Below are 14,593 nucleotides of genomic sequence, written 5' to 3'. Positions count from 1 at the left end.
AGCCGCTCTGCAGGGAAGAACCCGTTACTCCAGAAGCAACGCAAAAAGTTCACCAATGCATTCTGGGACAAATGATTTCATTTTTGGTTACATTTCCTATGGTCTGATTGAACTAAAGTGGAAATATTAATAACCATCGTTACATTTGGGGGAAATTGCAAAATTGAGGAAGTTATTTTGCAGTTTCTGTCAACGTTTTCTAAAGTGATACTTCACAATGCCCATTAAAAACTGTTGATGTAAATATGGCTTCACTCTCATAAACAAACGTGTCCCCAAAGTTGAAAAGATTTGCAGTTCCCTCAGGAAAAATGGGCTAATATCCCACAGGCTACAACGAGATGCTTGTGGAAGGAAATCCCAAAACCTTTGATCTAAATGTACTCTAAAAGTCAATTCCACCAAATATTCATCTATTATAAGCATATGAATTTGAAAAAAGTAAAAATATATATTGTTTTGTTTAGAAGTGTAAATAATTTTAGTAATCCTAATTGACCAAAAAAAAAAAAAAAGAGAAGGTTTAGTCTGATTTCCTATCAAACAAAAACGGTACTGAATGGAAATATGTCATTGGACAATAGAAGTACAGTGTGTCAGTGTTATATTGTTCTTATATCTTGCAACACTAGTGAGTTGTTGAGCTTGTATTAAGCCAGTCGATTAAAAATAATGATGTCACTTGTTTTCTGTGAAGCTGCACTTTAAAACTTTGCGTTTCTACTGGATGAATATTGAGCTGCTGATTATCATTGATAGTTGAGTTCTTCATCTTAATAAGTCTGAGTGTGGCTCTCCAAAGCAACACAACAGCCCTAATGGCTGTTTCTGACGTTCAGATGCATTTTGGACCAATACTAAATGTGTTTGCTTCTTTATTTTTAGGAGTTGCATCAGAATAAAAAAAAAGTTGAATTATGTTTCTGAGTGTAATTTACAGACTACAACTCTGAGCCTCGACAAAACTTATGACGATCAGCCACAACTTTTAATAAGACTGCACACCTGCCAGCTCATGCATTGTAATTCAGAGAGTATTAGAGCATTAGACCTTGAATTCCTACAGTATAAATAATGTGCTGGGAAACAGCAGCACTGCTTTAATGTGACCCAGTTAACCGGCCTGCTACAGTCTAGTTAACAATTCTCTCAGAAATGGTTTTTTAATCTAAATCAAGGTCAGACCGAGATTCTGATTCACCTCCGGGAATGTCATTTTTATTACTTTAACAAGGTTTCCAAATGTTTTATTTTTATTGTTCACACTAAATGTTTCTGCTACAAGTTTTTAAATGAACATTCTTGCTCTTAAAATCTTATGATTGAAATTTTAAATGAGTTTTTATTGTTTTTACATTAGCACTTTGAGAAGCCGATCTTATCCACTGATCTCATTTACCTCAGCAAAGGAATAAAAATCAATAAAAAAATCAACAAATCAATAAAAACCTTTATTTCTCTGCCATCACAGAGGTTTGACTGACAGACCTTCCCATCGGCTCACGTCTGCACGTTTCCCGTTAATGACAGTCATCCAACTATTACAACTCAGTGACTTTCTTGTTGTTTTCATCAACATTTCAGACAAAAAAATAAATAAAAAATTGGCCAAAATCGGAACCGGTAAGTGAGGGTTTATAAAGATAGGCCAGAAAACTACTTTGAGATTTAAATGTAAAGTGGGTTATAAATAAAATGTAACATTTTTAAAAGAACAGACAAATATTTGAAATACCAGACTTTGTTTTTTTTAATTGCTTTGTCTAATAGTTCCATCCATTTACATGCCGGTGTGATTCTCCCTCTGTCATCCGCTCTGTCTCTCCCTTCATCCTCCGCTCTGGTCATTTTCCCATTCATCCCTCTTTCTGTCCAGCTGTCTGTCCATCAATCTGTCTTGATGCATCATTGTGTTCCTGTTCTGTCTGTCCAGTCAGTCAATCATCCATCCATCCAGGTTTCATATTTAAAACCTGACATCTATGAAAGAAACTTCTACACATTAATCTTTAATTTTCTTCTTTATATATTAAAATTTGTCTTGGAGAGACTGAACTCTAGAAAAAAAAGTGGAATAAATAAACAAGCTTGTGTTTAACCTTCCTGATTTCCTGTTTTCTAGGAGCACATCCTGGCCAAGCCCCGCCCCTACTACCGCGTGGACCAATCAGCCGAGCCCGACGTGTGGCTGGACGCCGTGCAGGTTTGGGAGGTGAAGTGCGCCGACCTCTCGCTGTCGCCCGTCTACAAGGCTGCCATGGGAATGGTCAGTGCAGCCGGCGTTAATCCGCTCCCTTGTGTGTTTCTGCAGATAAATCCCGTCAGTTCTGCTCTGCTGCCCTGAATGAAGAGTCATAATTAATGCGTCTTACTTGAGTTAATGAAACTTCTGAAAAAGAAGCCGGATTTAGCGAAACGATACTTGCTATTGAGCTGTGGGTTGGCAGAGTAAAAAAGTTAGCATCAATGAAAACACATGGTATTTGAATATATTTGTCTGTCTTTACATTGGTGTCAAGCTTTCCACTTTTGTAATTGTACAACCTGCACTTTGGGTGAGGTGGGAGTGAAAAAAGAGGGAATTAACATATTTTCTAATCCTTCAAAAACGTTGGATAAAGTCATTACATCCAGCATTTGATTCGTTTTCAAGCAGTTTTGGGTATTCGGTAAAAGAAAATGTGATACTTCAGCACAGAGGAGGTAATAAAAGGAAGGCATAAATTAAACCAGGACAAAGGGTTAAGTCCTGCAGCTTGAATTAAACTCAACAAATGGGCTCATAATTACTTTAAAGTCCTGAATCTTAAAAGAGTGAATTACAAGGAATAAGTGCTCACATGTACCAGCAGCTTTTTACAGTGTTAAAATGGTTAAACCTGTCTTCAGGTGGATGCAGAGAAAGGCATTTCTCTGCGGTTCCCTCGCTTCCTTCGCATCAGAGACGACAAGAAGCCCGAGGACGCCACCACCGGAGCTCAGGTACGTGACGTTAAGTAGAAAACCAGCCAAGCATTGAAGCACAAAGCCTCCAGTACACGACCAAACACGCTAACCGGATAGCTTTGAAGCAGAAGGTTAAACATGTCGACCTTCTGCAGTCTAAAAATGACTCCAACACAGTTTAAAAAAAAAAAATCTGTCATGTTTGTTTGGATCTTTTAAAGTGTCACAGAAATGTGGCACATCATAATCAATATCATCATGGTCACTTCACACAAGCGGTCCTGTAAAATTTCAAGGGTGAGCAGCGCTGCAAGGACGGCGTGTTATTTTTTATTTTTCATGCAAGCAGGAGTGGATGCAGGAGCATCCTGCAGCAGTTTGAGCAAAGCTGCTGACTGAGAGCTGCTGCTTCCTTCAGGCTCAGCTGCAGATTCAGACCAGCACTTTGAAAACAGTCGCTATTAAAGTCGCCACTTTACAATCACAACCACAAACTTCCAAGTATTTTACTGGTCTGGAATTAATCGCATTTTAATCAAAATCTGCACATCAACAAAGCGAGCTTCAATCCTGAAGCCCCTTTTGGTGAATAACTGTGAACATGAGCTCAGCGACAAAGATATTCATTTTTTTAATCTGAGCTGAAAGGCTTTTCGACCATCAGATTGCTGCAAAATACTGTTTTATGCATTCAGCTTTCCAGGGTTTTATGACCAAAAGGATTAAAAACACAAGTTTTTGAGATGTTTATTCTTAGTTTCTAAAACGCCACATGTCGTGAATATTTTTTTAAAATAATTTATATATGTTTCTATGACAAAGTATAGGGCCATATTGTGAAAAATGTTAAAATAAAAGTTGAAATGAGAGTAAACTCATCTTACGAGAATAAAATCATAATTTTATGACTTTAATCTCATCATTTGTACCTTTGAAAGTTTTTTAGCATGTCACTAATACTTTGTTGTACATTTCAGTCTTACTATACATCTAAATAAACAGTAAATGTTTGTGAAAAATTAAATCAGATAAAACGTAATGTTTTAAAATGGAAACCAACATCATCAACGTTACGCAGAATTAAACCACTGCTTAGTTTAGCAGGAGATTTAAACTATTTATTTCTCATTAAGCACAAAATATATCAATTTGTTGTGAGAAATGATTTGAATTTGGTTTAAATGTTTAAACGTTGTTGCTCTGATCCAGTTTTGACAGGTTTCTGGTTTTCTTTGAGATCACTTCTAATTCTGATGACCAACTCATACAAACTATATTTGTTTTTTCAGCAATTAGATTGCAGATATTTAACAATTACATATGTAAACAAGGAAAAAATACATTTATTTAAAACATTTTCTGCAAGTTCATTAAGTTTTTTAGTTTAGTTTTTTTATAGGGATGACGAGATCATTTTTCGGCTCATTTGACATTTTAATTTCCATTTAATAAGCAAGTATAAACATGTAATTTTTCAAAGTTTTTCTTTGCTTTCCTTCTTTCATATGAAATGACCAAGAACATGTAAAAGCTCCTAAACAGAAAATTGACACTTATTTTTTTTAACCACAGTTCACCATTTAATACCTGCTGTTCCTTTAAAACACTGCAGGAGAATTTTGTTATGTTGCAAAAATTGGATACAAATTGATTCCTCGAGTCGCTGTGATGCTCACAAACTGAGGAAAAAAGCAGAGCTGCTGGTGAGCAGAGAAATGCACCGGCTGTCACAGCTTCACAGGGAAATATGCTATCTGACGCAGCGTCAGACTATTTTGATGCCGTCTGATTTTTATCTTGTTTCAGGGGGGGAAAAATCCATATGAATTAAAAGTTTATACACAGGTCTGACCAAAGTTGTCCTTGATGTACAAACTAAGGCCGAAGATCCAATACCTCCTTGACAAGCCCGAGTCCCGTCTGAACCGTTTTACATTCCAAACTGTCTGTGACTCGAATGCAGAGTGTGGAGGTGTGTTCATTACTTTTGGGAATCAAGGTGGAACATCGGCAGCATGTAAATGTACAGCTGCATCTCAAGGAGTACGAATGGCATTCAAAATGTAATTTACTGCAGTGATTCAACTCTAAAAGAAAAAAATATATATATATTTCATACAGTGATGCATTTCAAGCTTTTATTTCTATAAATGAAAACTGAAATCTCAGTGAAATTACTTTTAATGCAGAAAAATCATCTTATTGAGAACCATGTTCCTGTATTGTACACTAAGTAAGTGGTTGGAGCTCCTTTTGCATGAATTGCTGCGTTAATGCAGATTGGCAATACTCAATAGATTTACTTTGAGGTTTATATTAGGCATGGTGAGTAGCTGCATTACTATTACCTGTAGAAATGTGCTCAAAACTTTGTCAATATTCCGCTAATGTAAAAAAAACGCAATTCTGCAATTGCTGTGTTTCCTTTAAATAAAAAACTCAATTAAAATCACACATGAATACATTTGTTCACGCGATCACACTGCTGCTACAAGAAGCAGCAGCAGCGTGTCTTGGTGGAAGTCACGCCGTCTTCCACCAACTACTTCCTGCCGTCGTCTTCGTCGTAGTTTCCGCCAGAAGTAACGTTTGGTTGTTGATCATTTGGCTTGTGTTATGCGAAAAACGTTTTAATTACAGTTTTGTGAAATAAACAAATTTCGATACGTCCAAAAAAACATCCAAATGTAAAATTGTGCAGTCGTATGGTCAATGTGATGGTTTTGATGGTGTGGGCAGCTGCCAGGTCCTGCTGGAGATAAAACCAGCATCTGCATTAACCTCCTCAGCAGACAAAAGCATAAAGAGGTGATGCTCCAAATTATCACCGTCCGTGGAAACCTTCCACTGAACCTCAAATTGCTTGGATTATGTGCGACCTTGATTTCCTTTAAAAAAAAAAATGCTGAATTTACTGTCATCTGAATCAATGACATTGCAAAATATTCTGGATAAATCTGTGTGGTTACTTTTGAAGCTTCAACCTTCATTTATCCATGTTGTTTATGCAACATACCACACTTTTCCTTCCATCAAACTTTCTCTTCGTTTGCTTGCACTGCAACAACTCAAAATCTTACCAAGTATTTTTGTTCTCTTTTTGGTCCAAGATATTTTTCCCATATTATAAACTAAAATGTCTTGTTTCATAGACATATTATTTCACTTATTTATACTTATTTGTACCTTTTCAGCAATATTAAGGAATTATTGACTTAAATAAGCTCCTATTTCTTGCTGAAGTTACTTGTAAGTTATTGTTTGTCTTATATCATGTATGTTAAGATATTTACACCAGAAACTAGACAGAAAAACTTGGTAAGATTTTATGTTTTTGCACTTTATCATCCATCTGATTTTTGCTCAATTAAATTTTGTGTAAAAATTACATTGGTTGATGTAATTTTATGCAAACCTGGATGCTGGGTTTTAATTAGCTGTAAACTGATAGTGTCTGATCTGATGAGTTTCACATTAAACTCTGGAAACTCATTGCTTAGTCTGTCATAAATCTAGTTAAATAAAGTTGAAATAACACTGTGATGCACCTGCAGACAGAGTTTCCATCCAGTGGTGATGCTCAGGATTAAATTAAAACGTTGAAGTCGGAGGAAATCAGGAGAAGCTGAACCTGAGCCAGAACATGTTGGACCCAGTCTGTTTCAGGCCGAGACTCAAAGCTTCACCTCGATAAATAATGTGATGTTTCATTGTTTTCCTCCTCTCGGAGCCCCCCTGCTGCGTGCCCATTATTCACTGTCCCACCCCGTCCCCTCTCCCCTCTTCTCGACCTAAACCCTGATAAATGAACACAGCCTCCGTCTCCCAGTCAGCAGCTCCGAGTCACCGACTTCAAAGCTCGGGATATGAATAATCAAACTGTTATTTTTAGCTTTTCCTCTTCATGTTACTGACCCAACTTCATGATCTTCTCCTCCTCCCCTCCTGCTTTCTGTCTTCCTCTCCCTCCATCTATCTGAACGTTGCTCCTCCTCCTCTTCCTCCTCGATCCCTGCAGATCGCTGATTTGTACAAGAAGCAGCAGCAGATTCAGAATCAAGGGGAGAAAGCTGACCCAGAGGACTACTACTGAGTCTCTGCAGCCATGTCATGATGAAAATCTCAATGTAATTGTAAATATCTTCTCCCTTTTGGTATTGTTGAATGAAAATAAAGGCGTCTTCCAGTTTTGAGCTTCCTGTAATTTGTTATTGATTTATTGAAGCTGCGTGTTCACTCATTACGGTTTCCCTTTTGAGGGCGAAAATTGCATAAACATCTCGGCGCATGCCGCGCACATAAATCCCCAAACCGTCATCGATTTGGCAGTTACCGCTTTTAATAGATCTTTATCTGAAATTCACATTGCTAAAGCAACGCAGGTGGCATACCAATACTTGAGGCCCAGCTTCAAGTATTAAAGTAGTAAAAAATAAAAGCGCAATCGGCATGTATCGGAAATAGGAGGACAAGCCAAGGAGATTTCCAACTGCCCAGGAACGTTATTAGGAGCAGGAATAGATGCAGAGCTGACAGTTGCTCACAGCAGGACAAAAGAGAAGCCCCGACAGCGATCATGGGATGGATGGAAATCTGCTAACTGTCCAGCCTGAATCAATCATAGACGGGAGGGGGGGCCGGTTTGAGAGCCAAGGACGTGCGATTATGATGTAGAGAAGAGTTTTCAGCAGGATGATGGTTTCATCTGAGAAATGGGTGTGCTTGTGACAAACCAAGACACTTTGTGATGGGTTTGTTTTGATTCTGTTTTTGTGAGAGTTCCTCTGAATGGTATTTTTGCCAAAACGAGTGCCTGTGTCGGAAATTTTTTTATCTTGTCAGGGAGTTTTGCTTGGCCCACAGGTACTCACACGGAGCAAGGACAACGGCTGCAGGGAGCGCTGTGAAAAAATAAAATGTTGGCCTTAAACCGAAAGCATCTAAACTACTATACCGACTGCCAGGGACGTCACAATAGCCGTGTTTGAAATATTTCTGTCAAAAATGGGGCAGAATGACAAGAAAATGCAGCAAAAGCGTGAAAGTAGATTTGACCGTCATGGTGTCTGATCTGATTCAAATAATAGTCGTCCCTCTTGTCGGGTGTTTTCCCTCGCACTTTAAAAACAGCTGTTGCTGAAACAGAACAATCTGAACAAGTTGCTGTTGCACAGTTTGAGGCAAGTCTCCAACCTTCCAGCCATCAGCAAAGCGTTTGAAAGTCTGTTTCAACAATCTCTTAACAATGACCAACCACTTTGATGTAATTCAGTCCATTTTCGGTGCTCACCGCAGTACTGACACTGCCCTCGTCAAAGTGTTCAGTGATAGCCACAGTTCTGTTGGACTTCTGCGCTATACTCCTGGAGAGCTGGGCCAAAATCTGCTGCAATACCTGACTGGGTTGAGTCTTGGACTTTTTTGTTTCAGTAGGTAACTTTGCAACAAAACCCCATGCTGGGTTCCCCAAGTTTTAATATCTACATTCTGCTGCTACCTCAGATTATAACAAATACAAAGATAAATTACTGTAACTATGCAGATGATGCTCTGCTCTACATCACAATGTCACCAGGTGACTAAACACATTCAAGCACTGAACAGATCAACATATAAATGTATGGATGTGCCATATCCTTCTCTGGCTGAACAGAAACAAAACTGAAGTTTTTTGAACCAAAGGAGGAGCAAATGAGTCTGAACTCATACCTGAACCTTGAGAGACACATAAAGATGGTTACAAAGTGCTGCGTTGGAAACATGGAACAAGCAGATCCAGAATATAAAGATGGAGCTGTAAACCAATACTGACTATTGCAGCTTTAGTATACTTAAATACAGAGACTACAGTTAGGCTTGTTGCAATAAGCCACTTAATCATATGATAGATAAAAATGAGTTCAATCATTTCCATTTGCATGTTTTACCATTCTTCTGTAAGTTCCAGTGTTAAATGTTCATTAGAATTTAAAGTTTATTGAGCTTTGAGAATGCATTGTTGCATTATAATGAAATTACTGTTGTGTTACTTGAAAATTGTCTCAAAACATCATTTATCGCAATAACTTCTGGGACAATTTATCGTTCATTAAAATTTGTTATGGTGACTGACGGACCAAGCTACAGCCCTCAATGCAGTTTTTTTTTTTGTCCTCAACGCAGGTTGTCCCTGGTTCAATTCCCTTCTTCTCTTGTCCAGTGACTGTTAAAAAAAAGGCCACTAGTGCCATAAAAACCATTAAAAAAAAAACCCCGTCCTCAAGCTAATTTTCTTAGTTATTAGTTTAGTCCCTTAGCACTTACCATAAATGATGGAGTAATGAGATACGACGTGGCGAGCATGGCCAACCTGCTTCACATCTGCTCGTGAGTGTTTCAGATTATGTGCCTCTCTGCCCACATGCAGCCCCACATGCTCGGCTCAGCACCCTGGTTTTAAGTGGGTGGACGTGCAGCCGGTTATCGCTCCTCTCTTGCATCAGCAGGAGACGACGCTGAATGCAAAGAGATGCAGGGGAATAAACCAAAAAGCGCCGTCGTTGTAATTCCTGTGTCTGTGTTTGTCGGCGTGGAGCCAGTTTGCATCTTTCCAGCGTGTATTGGGCGCATTTACATGTGAAATGCTGCAGTGACTCGCTCGGCATGTGGCATAATGTCGCTGTTTTCACATGCAGAGAGGTTTGGATTTCCTGTCCTCAAAAGCATGTGAGGGTGCTGTTTGTTATGGTGTATCTGTATGCAAGTATTCCCAGTGTGTGGCTGTTGGTTTGCCTATTATTTCTGTGTGTGGGCTGTTCTGCGTCTGCTGAACAAGAACTTTGAGAAAGAAGTCATTGTTGCTTTGAAATTCCAAGTCTAGTTCTGTCTGCTGCTTATTTTACCCCTTCTTTTTATCTCCTTGTGTAAAGCTAGGCTTAGTTTCTTAATGCCTTCCCCCTCCTTGTTTGTAATTTATTCATTTCCTGTCCTGCATGTTACTTCTGACACTTCATGAATATCATTAGCACATCTCTTTCTTTCTCCTTCATCCTTACCAGAAACTAAGGGCCCTGCTGGTTGTTCCTAAAATCAGAATTTCAAATGGCTGTCAGCTGTACTGTTGCATTCGAGGTTGGCTTGAACACAAAGCGAGAAATGGAAGAAGCCATAATAGAAATCAAACAAGCGGCAGAGCATGAAATATTGAGAAAGCAAATATGTAATTAAGTCAGTTGCTTATTGTGTTTGCAGAATGATACTGTAGTAAATAGCTGAAGGTGCGGCGCAGTCGAAAGTCATTTTTGAGCTTGTTTGAGGGAAAGGAAGCCTCCTCAAATGGTTGCATAATATTGTTTTTAGATCCTCGCAAAAGTATTCACACCCTTTTTTTTTCCCTCATTTTGGAGTCACAGCTGTCAATGTAGCTTATGTGATAGAACAACACAAAGTAGTGTGTAGCTGTCAAGTGGAAGGAGACAAATATTACCTGACTCCCCAAAATGTAAGATGTTTTGTTCCATGGACACACTATTTCACTTATAACTAGTGTTTTTTAATCGATATTAAGGAATTATTGACTTAATACAGGCTCTTGTATACTGCTGAAAAGTAACATGTAAGTTAGTTTTGTCTTACCTCAAGTGTACAAAGACATTTGCACTTTCCTTCCAGTTTTTAATAATCTCTCAGTTTTTAGCTCAATTTCAGTAGTTACTGTGATCTCTTCAGGTGTTTTTCTCCAGTAGTTTCTTAAATAGACTAACATCTTTTCCACAACCACAGGATGTGATTTCTCCTGGGAACAGCTAAGCTTGTAAGGGTTGATTGGACCAAATACAATGGAAAACGTGTTTGAGGCTTCAAATGACTTTCGACTGGCCCAGTCAAAGTTTACAGCTAAATCCAATTGTCGCAAGATTTGGAAACTGATGTTCACATTTGGTCTGCATCCATCCTGACTGGATCTGGGCAAACATTTCTCTCTTGATGCAACAAGATGGGGGAATAAAAGAAGTGTTTCTTGACACACTTAAAAAAAAAAGAAGGAAATTCTGCGGTAAAACGCTGGCAGCTGTAGTTGCCAGAAAGCTGTAAAATTCTGGGTAAAACATGTTTTTCTTTCATGGTTCGATATTTTCATTGTTCATGAAAATATTGTAACTTAAGGAAAATAACTGTTTTTTTCTGGAAAGAAAACAACTTATAAAATGTCAAATTTGTATATTACACCGATTATTTTCACATCAAATTAACAGTTAGAAATTGTTTTTTAGTAATGGATTTTTTTCCTGTCACAATTTTATCACTGATATTTTTATTTACAATGCTCACTTTTCAGATTATTATTACATTTCTTTTCTCCCACTTCAGTGGTCAACTTTGAGTTCAAATTCCTTGAAAATGGATTCTTTTTGCAAGACACTGGGTGAAAGTGTGTGTGCGCCCAACATGTTTGTGTCACTGATGTTTACAGAGGGGGGCAGCTGGCGCACGCGGCTCGCCTGCGGGACGCTGCTGCGCACCAGCCTCCTTTCCCACCGAGGCTCCTGCCCGTGTTCAAACAGCTGTGCTGTTGGTTCGCATCAAGTCACCCGGCCAGGCCTGCACCTGCAGGGAGAGGCTGCTTCAAACCTGCCTGCTCAGCGCCTGTGGTTTTTTTCCACTTGTTAGGCACTCACTGGAGGCTCTGTGGCGTTCCCAGACAGAAAATGCTCCCGAATTGATCTTTGATCTGCTGCTGAAGGAGATGAAAGGCGAAGCTGTGCTGAAAGTGTCTCTGTTTTAGGATGTGTCCCCTTAAAGCGGCGTTATGGATTATCTCCGACTGCAAAAAGAAAAAGAGGGCAGCTATTAATAAATAGAAGGAGCAAGGTTTCACCTTTCTGTCCTTATTTGCGCCCCGCCCTCCTCCCTCACTCCATTCTCCCACATAAGCTATCTGTCTTCCTCACAATACCGCTTTCTCCACCCCGAGAACAATGCGTTTGTTCTCCTCCACCGCCTCCCCGTCCTTTCTTTCCCTTCCTATCCCTTCATCCATTTGTTTGGTGCTCTCTGTGACATCTCTGCCATGAGGGAGAGAAGGTGGGATAGGCCCTTCCATTGTCTGCAGCCGAGCCCACAGCATATCAATAGTTTTTGTTTCTTGAGCAGGAGCGTTGGCCAGTAACCTTTTGGATTTCAAGATGTCAGACCTCCTCCTGTTTGCTACGTTCTTTGTATGATGTTGCTCCTAAATGTGAAAGATGAAGCTAAACTGAGCCTGATGCTTAATTTATAGGCCGTTTCAACAAAAAAAGATGAACTTCTGCAAATAATTTGCCAATTTGTCACGTAGAGGAAATAATTACAGCTTTTCAAGTTATGCACACCGATCCTGTTTGATTAAAGAAAACAAAGACTTCCATTGTCTGAACTATGAAAAAAATCTGAAGTTTTCTACTGCTGTTGCAGATTACATCACTTGGGATGCAAATATGAGTCATTTATGTGCGGCTGATGTTGTCGGTTGCCTCAGCAGTGACAAACGAAACAAAAATACTCACAAGTTGCTCTCCGATGCGTTCTAAACAACAAACAAGCTGCTAAATGTCAGGGAGTTTATGCAGATGACTTATCTACGCACGAGGGTTGGGGCCGCTGGAAAAAACCCACAATACTAACTTTCATTTGACTTCAGAATTCGTTTGTTGTTGTTTTTTTTTTTTAGAATTCTAACTTTACTCTCAGAATTGATTTTAATTTCATATCTTGACTTTTTTTCTCAGACTTTTGACTTTTTCTCCTCAGAAATCTGGCATTACTTCCTGAAATCTGTTTTTGTTTGTTTTTTCCAGTGGCCCTGTTCCTCTTCCAAAGTCATCTTCATCACAGTTTCTCAACTCTAAAGCCCCTATCATCAGTCAACATGATGTTATTTACTGTTTAGCCATTGATTTCAGTTCGGTCAGTCTTAGCGCCTCTATGTTGCCACTTTTTGCCAATAGTTGTGTTGCTTCCCCGCTAACTGCTCTTAATAGCTGATTCAATTTATTTTTCTTCAGCGCTCAGAGACACGGTGCCTCCACTCATTAATCATTTCTTCCGTAGGATCCACTATCTGCATTTCCTTTTAGGTGAAGTCAACTTCAAAGGTTTCAGAACTTGACATAAACACAGTTGATAATGCTGTATGCTGCAGCCGCTGTCGATTTGGCACACTCTGCGTTTCAGGTTGCTGCACTGAGATGATGCACTTTTCAGTCATATTTCTGTCATCAGCCCTTTCTTCCTGTCTCTACTCGGTGGGTTGTCAACCTGTGTCCAATTAGGGAACCTAGATGGCACTTCTTTATTTATGTTTAATCCTGGCTCCCAGCCTTGACTTTTAACAGGTTTCTGGCCAATTGCTCTGCATGGCTCATTTGCTTTGTTTGAGTACGAAAACGTCTCACTTGATTATTCGGGCCCTGCAGCATAACTGTTGATTTAGTCATAACCGCTTTATGATGGGTTTATGATGATGGCAGTGCTTGTTGTTCCTTACTTCTCAGGCCCACGCTGAGAAACTCGTGTTTAAGAGAAGGGGAGGGCAGAGAGGCACATTGCACACTGCACTTCATTGGATCATTGTTAGCCCCTCATTGGTCTTATGACCTTTGTTTGAGCCAGCCTCTGTGGTGAGCATCTCCTCTGTCGCTCTTTGTTCCCCCCCCACCCCCCTTTGTTTTGACTCTCAGCCAAGCCTCAAGCTGGCCCAGTTCAGAAATTGCCTTCCTGGCCCAGCTGCACACGTCAGCTGTGACCTGCATGCTAGTCCGTTAGCATGTTGGTCTGTAGCATGTTGGTTTGGCTACGTCAGAGGAGACCTATTATGCAAATTTACACTTTGCACATGTATGTATTTCCATTTGGGTCTTAAATCAGCCCACAAACACCCAGCCAGTTTTTGGTAATAAGTTGATGCTTTTTTGGTGTCTGGAAAATGAGCCGTTTCAAAACCCTACCAAATGTGTAATGTCACAAATCAGCAGGTGCTGCGCCTCACCTATTAGATTCAGTTTTACCGATGTTTGTGCTGTACAATGGCTGCTGTAGAAGACAAGGCTTGCAGTTAACATATAATCCAGAAAACACTTGCTGCATTCTCATTGATTGTGCAGGAGGCTCCACTTCTATTTTTCAAAGATATATGGTTGTGTAAATGCACATCCGTTTGCAGTCATTTTCACATGTGAGTGTAAAGATTTAGTTGGGGGCGTGGCCAACAGCAGCTTATTTGGATTTAAAGGGACAATACGCCCTAAAACATCTCAAAATAGGCAGAACTGAGCAGACTATGTTTTCATAATCTTTTCTGGGTTTGTCTAGCAAATTTGTGACTTTTCAAACTCAGAAATGTCCTTCTTTGTTTGTTCCTTGTAGGTAGAAAATTTCTGAGATGTTTGTGGGATATTAACTCCTTTTCTTTCTGTCTACAAAAGCTTTAATGTGCTGTCACACCAATACGCCCTCACAGGTTTATTTTAATGTGACGTTACACCCTCCAATCCTGACAGCTGATCTGAAGCCTTTTATGCACTGATACCAGAAAAATCACAGCAAAGGACTCGTGTATAATTTCACAAAAAAAAAAAAAAAAAGTTAAAAGGCTCCACAGTTCAAGTCTCTTGCCTGCTGGTTCTTCTGT

General features: G+C 39.5%; 1 protein-coding gene across 1 annotated transcript in view; it reads left to right on the top strand.

The window, feature by feature from the left end:
* lig1 (ligase I, DNA, ATP-dependent) overlaps positions 1-7,139 on the top strand; it is a 71,289-nt gene extending 64,150 nt beyond the window's left edge. Inside the window, exons 25-27 of the mRNA XM_015008460.2 lie at positions 2,123-2,266; positions 2,890-2,982; positions 6,965-7,139. Coding sequence (XP_014863946.1) covers positions 2,123-2,266; positions 2,890-2,982; positions 6,965-7,039 — 312 coding nt within the window. The 3' untranslated portion in view covers positions 7,040-7,139. The remainder of the gene's footprint in view (positions 1-2,122; positions 2,267-2,889; positions 2,983-6,964) is intronic.
* The last annotated feature ends 7,454 nt before the right edge of the window (positions 7,140-14,593 follow it).

Source organism: Poecilia mexicana, unplaced genomic scaffold (assembly GCF_051168715.1).
Source record: "Poecilia mexicana isolate PSO_F unplaced genomic scaffold, ASM5116871v1 scaffold_17, whole genome shotgun sequence".
NCBI lineage: Eukaryota > Metazoa > Chordata > Actinopteri > Cyprinodontiformes > Poeciliidae > Poecilia > Poecilia mexicana.
Note: the sequence above shows the minus strand (reverse complement) of the source record. Positions and strands in the feature narration are given on the sequence as shown.